General features: G+C 40.0%; 1 protein-coding gene across 3 annotated transcripts in view; it reads left to right on the forward strand.

Annotated features, from left to right (window-relative positions):
- UBE2W (ubiquitin conjugating enzyme E2 W) overlaps positions 1-18,251 on the forward strand; it is an 82,960-nt gene that overhangs the window by 24,428 nt on the left and 40,281 nt on the right. The window contains exon 1 of one of the 3 annotated variants that reach the window (XM_032251194.1): positions 5,292-5,319. The exons of the other annotated variants lie outside the window; for them this stretch is intronic. Coding sequence (XP_032107085.1) covers positions 5,317-5,319 — 3 coding nt within the window. The 5' untranslated portion in view covers positions 5,292-5,316. Of the gene's footprint in view, positions 1-5,291; positions 5,320-18,251 lie in introns of those variants that run through there. 3 annotated transcript variants of the gene reach the window in all.

Raw genomic sequence — 18,251 nt, forward strand, 5'->3', positions numbered from 1 at the left:
TGCCAGTATTCCCAGCTACTTGGGAGGCTGAGGCACAAGAATGGCTTGAACCTGGGAGGCAGAGGCTGCAGTGAGTTGAGATCATACTGCTGCACTCCAGCCTGGGTAATAGAGTGAGACCCTATCTGAAAAAAAAATAAATAAATAAAAGATTTTATTCTTGCTGATGGAAATCTTCTGTGTAAATAGTGCTTAGAAATGTGTAAATGTGGCTGGGCACAGTCACTCATGCCTGTAATCTCAGCATTTTGGGAGTCTGTGGCAGGCAGACCACTTGAGGTCAGGAGTTTGAGACCAGCCTGGCCAACATGGCAAGACCTTGTCTCTACTAAAAACACGAAAATTAGCCAGCTGTGGTGATGCACGCCTGTAGTCCCAACTACTTGGGGAATATAGTTATATCTGCCAGCCCATCTTGTTATATACTTTCAGTAGTAATCTAAGGTATTTAATTATGAAGATACTAAGGTACACATTGTTCCTTATCCAAAGTTGCATATGTTAAACACTTCTACAAATCAGAGATTGAGTTTCCAATTAAATATATCTTGCTGGGCCAGGAGCAATAGTTCACACCTGTAATCCCAGCACTTTTCAAGGCCAAGGCAGGAGGATGGCTTGAGGCCAGGAGTTAAAGACCAAACCTGGGCAATATAGCAAGACTCTGTCTCCATAAAAAATAAACTAGCTGGGCATGGCACACACCTGTAGCCCAGCTACTCAGGAGGCTGAGGCGGGAGCATTGCTGTGAGGTATGATTGTGCCACTGTATTCCATCCTGGGCAACTAAGACTTTGCCAAGTAAACAAATAAATAAGTAATCTCTAACCACCGACTATTTTATCTGTCTTTCTTGTCAGGCTGCTATGCTTCAATACCTTAGACTGAGTAATTATGAACAACAGAAATTTAATCCCCACTATTCTGGAGGCTGGGAAGTCCAAGATCCAGGGTGCCAGCAGATTGTGTAGTCCAGGATGGCATCTTCTACCTGTATCCTCACGCGGCAGCAAGGCAGATTAGCTCTCTGTTTTATAGGCACTAATCGCATTCACCAATTTTGCACCCCCATGACCTAGTCACTTCCCAAAGGCTCCACTTCTTAATTCCAGTACATTGGGAATTAGATTTCAGCATATGAATTTTACAGGAACATAAACCTTCAGACAATAGAATATCCCTTACAGCACCTAATTTACAGTCTTAAGTTTGCATTTTGCTGAAATACATGACATACCCTGGTATGCTAACACGTAGTTTACATAGTTCTTTTATGAGATTTGTAGTTCGATTTGTTGGTCAAACCAAACTTCCACCCTTTTGAAGGTAGTATTACCAGTTATTTTATTCATCATATTTAATACTTTCTGTGTGCCAGACCTGACTGTAACCTACATTTTTTACCACATAACATGCTTTATGATATTTATGTAACTTCTTAATTTATATATATTGAGATCTTTGAAGGTAGCCTAGCCTGCCCAAATCTGGAAGGTAAAAAATTTGACTTGTATTTTTACAAGAAAAAAAATTTATTCTTCCAAAGTAAAATGAAAATGGTTGGCTTAAATGAAACATTAACTCTGTCAGACTTAGCGCTGCTTACTGCTTTCCATCTATGGCATGAAATACAGAGATCAGTGAGAGAAAGATACAGAACTGTATTTTATTTCATTCTGAATCAGGGTTTTCAGAAAACAAATATTTCATTTGGAGTGTTCATTTTCGTAATACTAGACACATAACTTCGGAGCTAGCTTGAGAAACTAAAATTTGATTCTAGGGTTGTAAACCCTTTGCTTCTTGGAGCCAAGCAGTTTTAAGGTATATGTAACACACATTGGATTCATGGTAGATAGCATGCCCACCCTAAAGAGGGCAGCTCCATTTAAAGGGAACAGTCGTCGTTCAGCTCTGGCTGGTTCCATTGTTTTGTTCTATCAGTCTGAAAGTTCACAGGAAACTTGAACTGGTCAGGTCCGAAACTAATCTTAATCTCAGTTGCCTCCAACCCTTTGTAACCACCAGCTACCTGTATTGCTCGTCTTTCCTCTCCCCACCTCTCCCTTCTTTCTCCCTGTCCATCTTTCCTTCCCCCTTCCTTTTTATCTTCCCCTTCCTCCTTGCCCCTTTCTTCCCCCCAACTTTTTTTTTTTTTTTTTCTAAGGAAACCAGCTCTTATTATGTTGCCCAGGCTGGTCTTCAACTCCTGCCTCAGCCTCTCGGGTACTTGGGATCACAGGCCAAGAAGCCACCATGCCTAGCTAGGTTCTTCTGTATTTCTTTGATAGTTAAGAACACTGCCATCTATCCATACTAATACTCATGGGTCACCCTCATTTCTTCTCTTTCTTCCGCACTTTTCACATCAGTTATCACCAAATCTAGTTCATTCTGCATCCTAATGAACTTTTATTCCTCTAGCTGTTCACTAGAAATGTCTCAACTCTAATTTTTTTCTAGTAGCTTTCAGTCTGTCTTCCCTGTCTTCAGTCTTAACTTCTCCAGTACTTCTGCCACACTGTTGTCAGCATGATCATATTTTTATTTAAGAAATATTTTATACATATTCATTGTTGGATATTAGAAAATACAGATTAATGGAAAGAAAAATCACTGCCCCAAGGAAATCACTAGATGGTGAGATCAAGGGGTGATTTTAATTTTTAAAAATGTGTATATTTTCCTGTATAGACGTAACAACCATTGAAAACACATTCTCTTGTAAAGTCTCTAATTCTGTACTCAGCATCTAGATAATCTCTTTTTTTCTCAGATATTTTACATGTCATTTATCACCACCTTCCTCTCACCTTTATCCTTCCCTTCAGTATTTACAGATGCAGAAGTTTCTCCTAGCAAACAACTGACTCTGCCTCAGTTCTGTTACCACCCGGTTGATTTATTTCCCTTCACCATCAATTTAAGAGTGTCCTAAAAAAAAAAAAAAAAAAAAAAAAGGTAATGAAACATGCTTACAAAAGAATTAAAAAATCATAGGTGGCTGGGCATGGTGGCTCACACCTACAATAATTTCAGCACTTTGGGAGGCTCAGGTGGGAGGATCACTTGAGCCCAGAAGTTTAAGACCAGCCCGAGCAACATGGCGAAACTCCATCTCTACAAAAATTAGCAGGGTGTGGTGGTGTGTACCTGTGTTCCCAGATACTTGGGAGGCTGAGGTGAGAGGATCACCTGAGCCCAGGAAGCGGAGGTTTCATTAAGCCAAGATTGTGCCACTGTACTCCAGCCTGGGCGACAGAGTGAGACCCTGTCTCAAAAAAAGCTAAAATATAAAAATGAAAATCATAGGTGAATTTTTTTTTTTTTTTTTTTTTTAGACGGAGTTTCACTCTTGTTACCCAGGCTGGAGTGCAATGGCGCGATCTCGGCTCACCGCAACCTCCGCCTCCTGGGTTCAGGCAATTCTCCTGCCTCAGCCTCCTGAGTAGCTGGGATTATAGGCACGCGCCTCCATGCCCAGCTAATTTTTTGTAGTTTTTAGTAGAGACGGGGTTTCACCATGTTGACCAGGATGGTCTCGATCTCTTGACCTCGTGATCCACCCGCCTCGGCCTCCCAAAGTGCTGGGATTACAGGCGTGAGCCACCGCGCCCGGCCTAGGTGAATATTTTTTTATGGGAGGGAAGGAGTGAGGGAGCCATAGGTGAATATTTTAAAGAATCTTTATAAAATAGTCACCTTGCTTAAGGAATAAAAGTTGCCATTACTTTTGAAACCTCCTCTATGTCCTAATTTTTTTTTGAGAAGACACTAAAGCATTTTTTTTTTTTTTAAATATACTGCAGATTGTACTTCACTGCTTCCTTCCCATAGTAAATTGCTGTCTTCGATTATATGTTTGTCATCTTTTATTTTTCCTTACAGTTTTATTTTAAGCAATATATTTTGTTTTTAAACTTTAAGTAAATGGAACCATACCATTAGTAATTCTTTTCTGACTTTTAGCAGTACTTTTTTTTTTTTTTTTTTGAAGGGGGCTTCGCTTTTTTTCCCATGCCACAGTGCAGTGACGTGATCTTGGCTCACTGCAACCTCTGTCCCCCGGGTTCAAGCAATTCTCCTGTCTCAGCCTCCTGAGTAGCTGGGACTACAGGTGCGTGCGTGCCACCACACCTAGCTAATTTTTGTATTTTTAGTGGAGATGGAGTTTCACCATGTTGGCCAGGATGATCTCGATCTCTTGACCTCGTGATCTACCTGTCTCAGCCTCCCAAAGTGCTGGGATTACAGGCTCACGTGAGCCACTGTGCCCAGCCATAGCAGTACATTTTTGAGGCTAAGTAGTATTTTATGGTATAAACTATCACGCTTGATCAGTTTTACTCCTAACGTGTTATTAACAGTGCTGCTTTAAATATTGTAACACATTTTCATGGTTTTCTCTTAAGGTATTGATCTACAAGTGCAAGTGCTAGGTTATGGCATGTCTGTTCCATTTTCCTAGATAACACCACACTGTTCCAAAGTAATTCCGTTGGTTTGTGCTGTTACTGGTAGTACATGAGTTCCAGGTATACCACATTCTCCCTAACACTTGACTTATTTTGGTGAAAGATACTCCTTATGGTTCTGCTTTATATTTCCTTAGCTAGTAAGAATAATTGAGTGTAATTGTATGTGTTTTGGGACCATTTGTGGCCCCTCTATTAAATGCTTATTCTTATCTTTTGACTGTTTTTCAATTTGGTAATCCTTTCGTTTATTTTTTGGTCTGCTTGAGCTGTTCATTACTTTGAGAGGTGTTAAATTTTCTGTGAAGACAGATTTGTAAATTTTCCTTTGCGTATGTATTTTGAGGTTGTTATTAGTGTATACAGGTTTTATGGTCATGGTAAATATATCATTGTATAGTTATTCTCTATCTTTTTTTATTATTTTTGGCTTTAAAGTTTGTTTGACTTGATACTAGTATAACTATGCCAGCCGTTTCTTAAAATTTGGCCTAGTATCTTTTTCTATCTTTAACTCTGAACCGTTCTGTGATCTTACATTTTAGTAATATCTTTTAAAAATCTCAACTATACTTTTTAACCATCCAATCTAATATTCTTTACTGTTTACTAAAGAACCTAGTCCAATTTTTAATGAGTAATTGATATATTTCTTTCCTTTTAAGTGCTTTTCATTTGTCTTGCTTTTCTTCCTATGTCTGTTTTTCCTTATTTTGGATTGATTTCTTTTTCCGTTTTCTCATTTTGTTTTTCCTACCTCTGCTAGTTTGGAAGTTACGCACAATTTTATTTATTTATTTTTTAGACGGAGATTCGCTCTTGATGCCCAGGCTGGAGTGCAATGGTATGGTCTTGGCTCAACTCAAGCTCCGCCTTCCAGGTTCAAGCGATTCTGCTGTCTCAGCCTCCCAAGTAGCTGGGATTACAGGTGCCTGCCACCATGCCTGGCTAATTTTTATATTTTTAGCAGAGATGGAGTTTCACCATGTTGGCCAGACTAGTCTCAAACTCCTGACCTTAAGTGATCCACCTGCCTTGGCCTCCCAAAGTACTGGGATTACAGGTGTGAGCCACTGCACCCGGCCTACAACAATTTTTTTTAGTTGTTACCTTAGCTATTTTTTTTTTTTTTTTTTGAGACGGAGTTTCACTCATGTTACCCAGGCTGGAGTGCAATGGCGCGATCTCGGCTCACCGCAACCTCCGCCTCCTGGGTTCAGGCAATTCTCCTGCCTCAGCCTCCTGAGTAGCTGGGATTACAGGCACGCACCACCATGCCCAGCTAATTTTTTGTATTTTCAGTAGAGACGGGGTTTCAGCATGTTGACCAGGATGGTCTCGATCTCTTGACCTCGTGATCCACCCGCCTCGGCCTCCCAAAGTGCTGGACCTTAGCTGTTTTTTGCATTTATTTTACTGTTATTTTTTATTGGAAACTTTTTTTTATGAAAAATCTCAAGCATGCAGTAAAGTAGAAAGAAACAGTGTAACACCTCTGTAACTTTTGTGTAGATTCAACAATTAACATTTTCGTATTTACTTTATCTTTTATTTTTTGTTTAATAAACTTTTGCTTTTGTTGACAGCTTTACTGAGAAATAATTCACATAACATACTCGTTCATTTAAAATGAGGCTCGTTTTTTTGTTTTTTTTTTTTTCCCCCATGACACAGCCCTAAGGAGGTCCTGAGAATATGTGCCATCCTCTCCCCTTTTTTTTTCTTTTTTGAGACAGAGTTTCACTCATGTTACCCAGGCTGGAGTGCAATGGCGCGATTCTCGGCTCACCGCAACCTCCGCCTCCTGGGTTCAAGTGATTCTTCTGCCTCAACCTCCCAAGAGCTGGAATTACGGGTGCCAGTCACCACTCATGGCTGATTTTTTTTTTTTTTTTTTTTTTTGTATTTTTGGTAGAGACGTGATTTCTCCATGTTGGTCAGGCTGGTCTTGAACTCCTGACCTCAGATGATCTGCCCGCTTTGGCCTCCACAAGTGCTGGGATTACAGACGTGAGCTACCATACCCAGCCACATTTTATTTTATTTTATTTTATTTTTTTTGAGACAGAGTCTCGCTCTGTAGCCCAGGCTGGAGTGCAGTGGCATGGTCTTGGCTCAGTGCAACCTCTGCCTCCCAGGTTCAAGTGATTCTCCTGCCTCGGCCTCCTGAGTAGCTGGGATTACAGGTGCCCACCATGACGCCCAGCTAATTTTTGTATTTTTAGTAGAGAGAGGGTTTCACCATGTTGGTCAGGCTGGTCTCCAACTCATGCCCTCATGATCCGCCCACCTCGGCCTCTCCAAGTGCTTACAGGCGTGAGCCACTGCACTGGGCCTGCCTTCTAATTTCTATAACTTTGTATTTAATTCGTCTTTTATGTATGGCATTAGAATTAGCTCTTTTTTTTTTTTTTAGACGGAGTTTCGCTCTTGTTACCCAGGCTGGAGTGCAATGGCGCGATCTCGGCTCACCGCAACCTCCGCCTCCTGGGTTCAGGCAATTCTCCTGCCTCAGCCTCCTGAGTAGCTGGGATTACAGGCACGTGCCACCATGCCCAGCTAATTTTTTGTAGTTTTAGTAGAGACGGGGTTTCACCATGTTGACCAGGATGGTCTCGATCTGTTGACCTCGTGATCCACCCGCCTCGGCCTCCCAAAGTGCTGGGATTACAGGCGTGAGCCACTGCGCCCGGCCAGAATTAGCTCTTTTTAATTGGTGTTTCATGTTTTCACAGTGATGTTTAAGTTTGAATTTCTTCTATTTATGCTGCTTAGAATTAATTGGGTTTCATTGACCTGCTGTCTTAAACAATTCTGGGAGATTCTCAGGCATTATTATTTAAGAAACATTTATAGAAAACGTTGCTTTCTGTTCCCTAATTTTTTTTTGGTGGGGGGGATCTCTCTACCTTTTATGTTTTCATTATCTATTTCTCTGAGTTATATCCTGGATAATTTCTTCAGACCATCTTCCTAGTAGTAATTCTTTCTTCACCTGTGTTTAATTTAGTTATTCTACCCATTGAGGTTTTCCTTTTTCTTTTAAAGAGACAGGCTCTCTCTGTCACTCAAGCTGGAGTGCAGTGGCTAGATCATAGCTCACTATAACCTGAAGTCCTGGGGGCTCAAGAAATCTTCCTGCCTCAGTTTCTGGAGTAGCTATGACTACAGGTGCATAACACTGTCATGCCTGGCTAATTTTTTATTTTTTGGTAGAGATGTGGTCTCACTATGTTGCCCAGGCTGGTATTATACATCTGGCTGCAAGTGATCTTCCTGCCTTGGCCTCCCAAAGTGCTTGGATTGTAGGCACAAGCCACTGTACCGGGTCAAAAAAATTTTTATTTCGATGTAATTTACATGCCATAATATAGTCCCATTTTCTACACTCAATAATTTCAATGTATTTACTCTGTTGTGCAACCATACCCATAATCTAACTTTAGAACATCACAAAAAGAAACCTTTGTGTCCATGAGTAGTCACTCTTCATTACCCCATTCTCCTTTTTCCAGCCCCTGGCAACCACCTGTCTACCTTCCGTCTCTATAGATTTGCCTGTTGTGGACATTTCATATCAGTGGTATCATACAGTATGTGGTATTTTGTGACTGGCTTCATTCAAAAACAGCATAATGTTTTTGAGGTTCATTTGTGTTGTAAAATGCGTCAGTACTTCATTCTTTTTGAAGGTGAAATGATATTTCATTGTATGGTTATAACATTTTGTTCATTCCTCAATTAATGGTCATTTGGGTTGGTTTTTGGCTACTATGAATAATGCTTCTGTGAATGTGTATGTTTTTATGTGAATGTTTTCATCATCCATTGAGTTATTTCTTAATTATACAAAAAATATACTTCTACATTTTTGTAAAAGAGCCAAATAATAATAAAGGTATGTAGTGCATACAGTATGTCCTCTTTCTCCACCTCCATTTCCAACTATCAAATAATTGAGTGTGCTTTTCTCTGGTCCTTTGTATGCATTTATAGGTTTGTGTAGTTATACCTCTTTTAATGTAAATTACATATATTTTTAAAGCTTACTTTTTCTTCTTTTCAGTATGTTTTGGAGTTATTTATTTTTTTGTCAGTACTCAGGTCCACAACATTCTTAATGGTTGCATAGTCTTAGTTTGATATGCCATAATTTGTGTAATTTACCTATTGATTGTTAAAATGTTCACTCTGAATGAAGAGACCTCCCAAACAGGCTTTGTGTAAGCAACATGGCTGTTTATTCACCTGGGTATGGGCAGGCTGAGTCTAGAAAGAGAGTCAGCGGAGGGCAGTGGGATAGGAGTTGGTTTTATAGGTTTGGGCAGTTTTTGCAACTTGGGAGGGGGTCGTAGGGTCTGGAGTCAATGAGGTTGACCAAGGTGAGTTACCCAGTCCAATTGAACAACAGAGAATGTTTCAAAGTTAATTAGGTGCAAGCAGGCGGTTGATCTCTTCCCCTTTTCATGGTCTTCCAGTTACTTCAAATTTTCCAGTTAGCCTAAAAGACCTTACATTGATACATATTTCTAGATTTTGTTTACAGTGAAGCTATTTTATATGTATCTTCCTAAGATTCTGAGTAGTGAAATTGTTGCCTCAAAGGATAGAACTTGCATTTCTCCAGGATTTGTATTTGTATTTGTTTCTACCAGTTGCCTTGAGGCCACCACTTCCTGGACTACTTTTGATTAAATCCTTCCTTAATGTTCTCAGGTAGCAGGAATTCAGACTGTGAATCCATGTGGGTTGAGGATATGAAATTTCAGGGGAGAATGTTTTTTCTTCCTTCACCCATTGCTAAGCTTAAAGTAGGCAAATTTCATTGTTGTCTCTTTGCCCATTTTCTTGTTCACCTTTCCATTGAGGGATCATAGTTTCAGCTCCTCTGTTAGCGTCTTCACTTTGGATTTACTATTGGGTTTGTTTGAAATCTCCATGGCAAAATCCAGTCCTAATCCTTATATTTCAAAGTTCCTGCATTCACTTTGTCTTTGTTTTCTCTGTAATTATCCAGGGTATATACTCTGCCATTGTGCTAGGAATGAAAGTCTGGTTAGTCCTTGAAACATATTCTTACTTGGCTTTCTGCATACGACAGTTTTGGTTTTTCTCCTCTCTCCCCTCTTCTTTTAGACACCACTGTATTCTGAAAGCATTCAGAAATTATTGAACAATTATTTCCTTTTTTGGGCTGTGGGTTCTTAAGAAGAGAAATCATTAAGTCCTGACACTTTGTGCATTTCTGTCAGACTTTTGAAAAATTTAGCTTAAACTAAGATTGAATATCTCCATTGCCTTCTCTTTCCTGAAAGGGAAAACAGTTTCAATAAGTAATTGTTAGAAATGTAATCAAAATTCAGTAGGAGGGAAAATGTTTCCTTACTTTGCATGAGTTTAGTTCTGTTTAAAAACGAAAAAAAAACCGAGTTCATTGCCTCACATTTCCCTCTGAAAGGAGAAGTGGCCACTGTTAGAATTGTTTCTTAATGTTGTTAGGGAAAAAATAATAGCTACTTCTTAGTGTAATGCTATTAATACTAATATGTGTGGTATTCGTATTTTTTTCCATCATGCTCTCCTGTTTTTAACCTTTCACCTTTAGTTGGTTGTTAGATGAAATTGGAGAAAACATTCTTGGTCATTTTATATACATTTATATTAACATATCATATATTCCCACATTTTTAATGTTTTTCCTTCTCATGTTTGTATTTTTCCCTTCCCTGAATGAGGATTTCTACCCTTTAGGATAGTTTCTCAAAGTGTCAATTTGAGATGCAACTTAACAAAATGTGAGATCGGTATACCTCCCCCATCCCCTTAATTGACTTTATTTTTCTTCACATTTTAATATATCATATAGTACAGTGGAGCCTTGAAACAATGAGTTTGAACTCTATGGGTCCATTTCTATGCAGATTTCCCCCCCCCCAATTCCCAGCATTTTAAAGCTGAGTATACAGAGAGTTGATTTTTATCTGTATGCAGGTTCAGTCCCTGGGATATGTGGATTTTGGTATGTAGAAGGAGGCAGCTGCTGGAATCAAGCCCCTGAGGATACAGAAGAACAACTGCATACTTACTAGTTTTGTTTTTATTTATTGAATATCTCATCCCCCACTAGAAAGTAAATTTTTCAAAGTAAGGAATTTTATCAGTTTCTTGGTTGATATTTTGCCATTATTAGCATCTAAAAGGGATATATTCTTTTTCCAGTTTTGATTCATAACCACAAGAGTATAATTTGAATTTTCTGTGCTTTACTTTTAACATCTGTTAATGTGGGATATTTCAGAAATGAATTAGTTTAGAAGCCGAACTAATTTAAAAATGAATGAGCTTTTGGCCAGGCACTGTGGCTCACACCTGTAATCCCATCGCTTTGGAAGGCCGAGGTAGGCGGATCACTTGACGTCGAGAGTTTGAGACCAGCCTGGCCAGCATGGTGAAACCCTGTCTCTACTGCAAATACAAAATTTAGCCAGGTGTGGTGACGCATGCCTGGAGTCCCAGCTACTTGGGAGGCTCAGGCATGAGAATTGCTTGAGCCTGAGAAGTGGAGGCTGCAGTGAGCCGAGATTGCACCACTGTACTCCATCCAGCCTTGGTGAAAGAGCAAGACTCTGTCTCAAAAAAAACCCAAAAAACCAAAAAAACAAAGAAAACAAATGAATGAGCTTTTTAGGATGTTATTTAAAATATTTGTTTTTTTATTGTTGTTATTTGTTTTTGTTTTTTGAGATGGAGTCTTGCTCTGTCACCCAGGCTGGAATGCAGTGGCACAATCTCGGCTCACTGGAGCCCCTGCCTCCTGGGTTCAAGTGATTCTCCTGCCTCAGCCTCCCAAGTAGCTGAGAGTACAGGTGTATACCACCACACCTGGCTAATTTTTTTGTATGTATGTATGTATGTATGTAATGTATTTATTTATTTATTTATTTATTTTTTAGTAGAGATGGGGTTTCACCATGTTGGTGAGGCTGGTGTCAAACTCCTGACCTCAGGTGATCCACCCACCTTGGCCTCCCAAAGTGCTGGGATTACAGGCATGAGCCACTGTGCCTGGCCAAAATACTCATTTTACTTATTTATTTATTTATTTTTAACTAGGAGCATTTTTAAAAATGTCTTTCGTGATACAAAACAACCAGGAGCATTTCATTTGATGTACTATTCATTCTAAACAGTAATGTTCCCTACTGAAGAACTAAGTAGTAGTGCTTTTTCAGTACTGATTTACCCATCATCTCAGCTCTCCGAAATATCAAACTTAAACTAATATGTAAGTATAGGCATTTGTTACCAGTTGAGGGTGTCCAGGTTCTTGGTGTTTTGAAGAAAGGATTGGACAAAATGCACAAACAAAGCAAGGAAAGAATGAAACAACAAAAGCAGAGCTTTATTGAAAATGAATTATATTTCACAGGGTTGGAGCAATAGGAGCAGCCACTCAAGGGCCCCAGACACAAAATATTCTTGCTCTGTCACCAGGCGCCAGGCTGGAGTGCAGTGGCGCGATCTTGGCTCACTGCAACCTCTGCCTCCCGGATTCAAGCAGTTCTCCTGCCTCAGCCTCCCGAGTAGTTGGGACTACAGGCGTGCGCCACCATACCTAGCTAATTTTTGTACTTTATTAGTATAGTTGGGGTTTCACCATGTTGGCCAGGATCGTCTCGATCTCTTGACCTCGTGATCCGCCCGCCTCGGCCTCCCAAAGTGCTGGGATTACAGGCGTGAACCACCGCTCCCGGCCTTGACACAAAATATTCTTAGGTCCAAATACCCACTAGAGATTTCCTATTGGTCACTTGGTGCTCACTTCTTGTAAATGAAGTGGTGGCTCACAGTCAGTCTGATTAGTTCCAAAAAGCAGTCAGTTAGAGGCTGGGCATCTTTTTTTATATTATATAAAATTTCTCCTCAACCCCTGTAGTAAGTCCCCGTCATAGGGGAGAGTACATACCAGGAGTAATCCTTCACATGCATTCAAGTAGAAGATAGTTTTAGGAACTGAGCCAGTATCTTTTTTTTTTTTGCTTAGATACAGGGTCTCGCTATGTTGTGCAGGCTGGTCTCGAATTCCTGGGCTCAAGTAATCCTCCTGCCTTGGCCTCCTAAAGTGCTGGGATTACAGGTGTGAGCTATGATGCCTTGGCTGTGTCACTCTTAAGTTGAGGGTCATATAACCCAGGCTGTTGTAGTGATCTAGAGTAGAGATTTTTAACCATGGTATTATAACGTATAGATTTGGCATTCCATTTTGTGGTATGTCCCAGTACATTGTCATTGACAATATTTAACTATGGAGTTTGTAGATGGTTTTCTTACCAGGAAAAAAAAAAGGAGTAAATAAGTGTGGTTTCATGTCATCGATTTATTTTTATGGTGAGGAAGGAGAGAAAGGGAGCTGGCTGCTGTCTGGACTATAGAACCAGACAGCAGCCAATTCTGATAGTGTGTAATCATTGATCTCTGTGCTATTTAGATGTGTCAGAATCCTCTTACTGAATTTGTAAACCTATTTGGGTATCTTTGAAGAGCTCAAATTCCTGGGTGCTTTGCAGCCTTGAGCCAACACAAGATAAGGGCTAGAGTTTTTAGGTTTACTTCAGATTTGAGATGCATCAAAACATGTAAGAGTTACAAAGAACGTAAATTCTGGACCTGGCTGACTTTTTTGGATGGAAGAATAAGAAAAAGGGAACAGTCTCTGCTGGGCTGAGATTCATTTGCAAATAAATTTACACCTTTATGTCTGCGTACTCCTTTGCAAATTCTGGGAATAAAGTGCATATTTAAAGATTTAAGTGATGCTTCGGCCTCAGACTCCTGAGTAGCTGGGATTACCAGGCACGTGCCACCACGCTTGACTAATTTTTATATTTTTGGTACAGACAGGGTTTCACTGTGTTGACCAGGCTGATCTCGAACTCCTGACCTCAGGTGATCCGCCTGCCTCGGCCTCCCAAAGTGCTGGGATTACAGGCATGAGCCATTCCACCTTATCCACTTAATTTTTTTTAAATGCATTTTTTCCATATTTTAACATCTTTCAAACTAGGATATGTATTATTGATGGTGTGTCATTGTTTAATTGGCAGCAGTTTTTCTTTCCTGATGTTACCTAAAATAATGATACATCTTACAATTGATTGTGTGTCTTAGATTTAGAGGACAGTGGTATATTTGTAATATATTTGTGATTAATTTTCCTATACCTCACCAATTTCGGGACAGATGGGGGTAACATCTGGCTATGAACTACTTGAACACTAATTTTTCGTGTCCTCTTCCCTTTTTTCCCCCATGGTTTCTGGGTGTTTCTGTTGCTTTAGTTCTGCAGTTATTTTCCGTTTTGTAGTTATCCCAGTCTGTAGTTGCCATTTTCCCTACTGCCTGGGAAAGCAGGCCAGTATTGCCATGATGGTTTTATAAGCCAGTGGTCTCATTGCTTTAGCTAGTGTTCTGTCCTAAATACTAGTGTTTCTTATCAAATGTGTTAACATTTTGTCTTCATTTGTATGGTGAATGCAGCCTCATGTGCTTATAGCTTTCTGGATTATATGACTTCTAAAAGGTCATAGTAGTTCTTCATATTTACAAACAAAATGTGAGTTTTCATTTGTCTTTACATTGCGACTCTTTAAATACTTTTCTTCAGCTCTTCTGTGTCCACATTCGGGAAACTTAGAACTAGTTTCTTTTTTTTTTTTTTTTTTGAGACCGAGTTTTGCTCTTGTTACCCAGGCTGGAGTGCAGTGGCGCGATCTCGGCTCACCGCAACCTCCGCCTCCTGGGTTCAGGCAATTCTCCTGCCTCAGCCTCCTGAGTAGCTGGGATTACAGGCACGCGCTACCATGCCCAGCTAATTTTTTGTATTTTTAGTAGAGACGGGGTTTCACCATGTTGACCAGGATGGTCTCGATCTCTTGACCTCGTGATCCACCCGCCTCGGCCTCCCAAAGTGCTGGGATTACAGGATTGAGCCACCGCGCCCGGCCAGAACTAGTTTCTTAGAATCATGACTTCAGGATTTTTCCTTCCCTGTCTAATGGAAAAAATTTTTTAAATTAAAAAAAATTTAACATGTAAAATATAAAATTTTTTGTATCCTTCCCAGAAGGATACACCTAAGGGTGAATTCTCTGTTTTTGTGAACCTGCAAAACAGATACTACACTTTGTTTGACCTTCCACTCTTTGTATCTTTTTAAAAAATGTTTTATTTGTGAATGTATGTACTCATTTAACTCCCCAAATACTGGTTGATCTCTCTCTGTTGCAAAGGATGTGAATATGCAAGTCAGTTTATTGCCTAGTAGCTAAGATGGCTGGGGTCTGGCATGAATTGTCTTTTTTTTTTTTTTTAATGTAACTCCACCCCCTCAGTAAAAAAAGCATGGTCCAGTGAATGTCTTAGATTGTGACTTAGTGATATTGATGAGGAAGTAGATGATAGTCTCTTCTGGGATTGAGGGGAGGATGGAGCAGTGGTCCTGTATTATCTGTAGTGATAGGTAAGTGTTATGCAGTGCATAACAAACCCTTAAACTTAGTGATTTAAAGCAACAAATGTTACCTCACAGTTTCAAGGGTCAGGAATCAGAGAGGCATAGCTGGTTGGTTCTGGCTTAGTGTCCTTCTTGAGTTTACAGGTAAGATACTGGCCAGGGCAGTAGTCATCTGAAAGCTTGACTTGAAGGATCTGCTTACAAATCGCTCACATGGTTGGTTATTGGTAGGAGGCTTCAGTTCCTCACTATGGAAGGCCTCTCTAAATTTGGCTCTTGTCAGCATGATAGCTTGATTCCTCCAGAGCAAGTGATTTGAGAGAGAGAATTACCAAGACGGAAACCATAGTTTTAAAAATAATCTAATCTTGGGAGTGACATACCATTTCCGTTGTATTCCGTTGGGAGGGAAGTACACAAGGGTGTGACTACTAGGACCTTTACAGTTCATTGGGAGTTCTCCTGAAAGTTGGCTGCCACAGATCCATTTCTTTGTGGCGATGTAAGAAGTCTAAGGGTGGGGAGACTTCACTATTATGTTCAGGAGATCAGGGATAATGATACCAATACAACGCTTTTTTAGTTTGCTTTTGTTTTCTTGTGTTTTGCTTGGTAGCTATGCAGATTGATTCTCCTTTATATGCTTGCTTCCACTCAGAAGGGCTATCATTCTTGGCCTAGTAAAGTTCTCAAGATCTGAAAGATTTCTGCAGCAGTGTTTCCCAAAATACGGTCCTTGATAAAGCTTCTTTGAGATGCTCTATACTCAAAGGGTTCTGTTATCTTTGGAAACCTCCTTTTTGTTGTTGTTGTTGTGTTTTTTGTTTATTTTATTGAGATGGAGTTTCACTCTGTAGCCTAGGTTGCAGTGCAGTCTCCCAAAGTGCTGGAATTACAGGCTTGAGCCACCATGCCTGGCCTTGTTTAATTTTATTAGAGACAGGTTCTTGCTGTGTTGCCCAGGCTGGACTTCAACTTTGACGCTCAAGTAATTCTCCTGCCTCAGTCCCTTGAGTAGCTGGGACTACAGGCATGCTTCACTGTGCCTAGCTATTTTTGGAAACCTCTTTATGTCATCTTTCTACCTTTGGACAATCACTGTACAAGTTAGTATATGAAAAGTTCTGTTGAAGAGGCCAATTCTTGTTTGACCCAGCTTTGAAAAAAATATACTTGATCACAGAACTCTCATTTGTTAATATCAGTAGAAAATAATGAAAACCTTATTCTAACATATAAATTTGCCATAAATTTGTCTGTCTTTATTCAAAACAAGCAAATTTAAAGTCTGTTACAGCGATTCACAACAGAGTTTTCTATCTGTAGTGGTGTTGTATGGCTAAGCTTATTTAAAGTGTCATAAATTGAAAACACCTAGAAACATTACCATACTGATAGTAATATTTCACTGTTCAAAAAAAGAAGAAACCATTTTTTTTTTGAGATGGAGTTTCACTCCTGTTGCCCAGGCTGGAATGCAATGGCATGATCTTGGCTCATAGCAACCTCCGCCTCCCGGGTTCAAGCAATTCTTCTGCCTCAGCCTCCAAAGTAGCTGGGATTACACGTATGCGTTACCATGCCCAGCTAATTTTTGTATTTTTAGTAGAGACGGAGTTTATCCATGTTGGTCAGGCTGGTCTTGAACTCCCGACCTCAGGTGATCTGCCTGCCTTGGCCTCCCAAAGTGCTGGGATTACAGGCATGAGCCACTGCTCCCCGCCTGAAGGAACCACTTTTTAAGCAGAGAACTCTTAAGTAATGAACAAGTATCCATACTTGTCTTCTTCACTTTAAGAGAAGACTTATGCTGGGTGCAGTGGTGGTGCCTGTAGTACCAGCTACTTGGGAAGCTGCAGCAGGAGGATCACTTGAGCCCAGGAATTCTGGGCTGTAGTGTGCTATGCTGATTGGTTGTCCATACTGAGTTTGGCATCATTATGGCGACCTCCCTGGAGTAAGGGACCACCAGGTTGCCTCAGGAGGAGTGAATGACCCAGGTCGGAAATGGAGCAGGTCAAAACTCCCATGCCAATCTGTAGTGGTATTGTGCCTGTGCACTCCAGCCTGGGCAACTTAGTGAGACCCTATCTCTGGGGAAAAAAAAAAAAAAAAAAGACATAGTAAGAATCTTTATAACCTTGCATGCAATTTTAATTACATTGTTTATTTGGTTGTTTTATAATTCATAAATTAGGGACTACTGTGTTTTTTGTTTGTTTTGTTTTTGCCTTGTTCTACACTGAGAAAGAATGGACACTGATGGTAACAAGGGAAGAGGCATACAGTAAAAAGCTGTACAAATAAGTATGCAAAATACATAGCCATTTTAGGATACCTAGGATGTAGGAAGAAAATCTCAACATATCTCACATCATAATATGTTGTATTGTGATGTTCTAAAAATGACGTTCACAACAATAGCCTTGAAATATTAAACCATGTGAAGGTGATCCTATTTATGAAGACAAATAGATTATAGATTTAAATTACTTAAATTAAAAAAAATTATATATATAGAATTGTTTAACATTTTATTAATATTGTCTTTTCTTTTTTTCTTCTGATTTGATTCTTGTCACAAAGCCTAACATTTTCAAAAGGCTTTTTGCGTAAAGGGTTACTTTTAGAACTTCTCTGGAAAGCTTGTCTGTGAAATGACATTCTTTTAAGGATTATGGAGAACTGTGGTTTTTATAATTAGAAAGCAGCAAAGGAAGCACTGCTAAAACTTCTAAGTACTTTTTTTTTTTGAGACAAAATCTTGCTATGACACTAAGCTGGAGGGCAGTGGCGCAATCTCTGCTCACTGCAACCTCTGGCTCCCGATTCAAGTGATTCTTCCGCCTCAGCCTCCCCAGTAGCTGGGACTACAAGCTTGCACCACCATGCCCGGCTAATTTTTGTATTTTTTAGTAGAGATGGAGTTTCACCATGTTGGTCAGGATAGTCTCTCCTCAGCCTCCCAAAGTGCTGGGATTACAGTCCTAAGCCACCATGCCCGGCCCTTTTAAGCACTTTTAACCCAAGCTGTTAAGATCTTACACAGGTTGAGCATCCCCAATCTGAAATGTGAAATGCCCTGAAATCTGAAACATTTTGAGTAGCAACATGACACTCAAAGGGAATGTTCACTGGAGTATTTCAGATTCTGGGTTTTCAGATTTGGGATGCTCATCAAGTAAACCCGAAACAGTTCTGGCCACAAGCAGTTCAGATAAGGGTTACTCAACCTATAACCTCAATATAGTAGCTATGAAGTC

The sequence above is a fragment of the Sapajus apella genome, unplaced genomic scaffold, assembly GCF_009761245.1.
Source record: "Sapajus apella isolate SASKATOON/1434 unplaced genomic scaffold, GSC_monkey_1.0 scaffold3, whole genome shotgun sequence".
In the NCBI taxonomy this organism is placed as follows: Eukaryota; Metazoa; Chordata; class Mammalia; order Primates; family Cebidae; genus Sapajus; species Sapajus apella.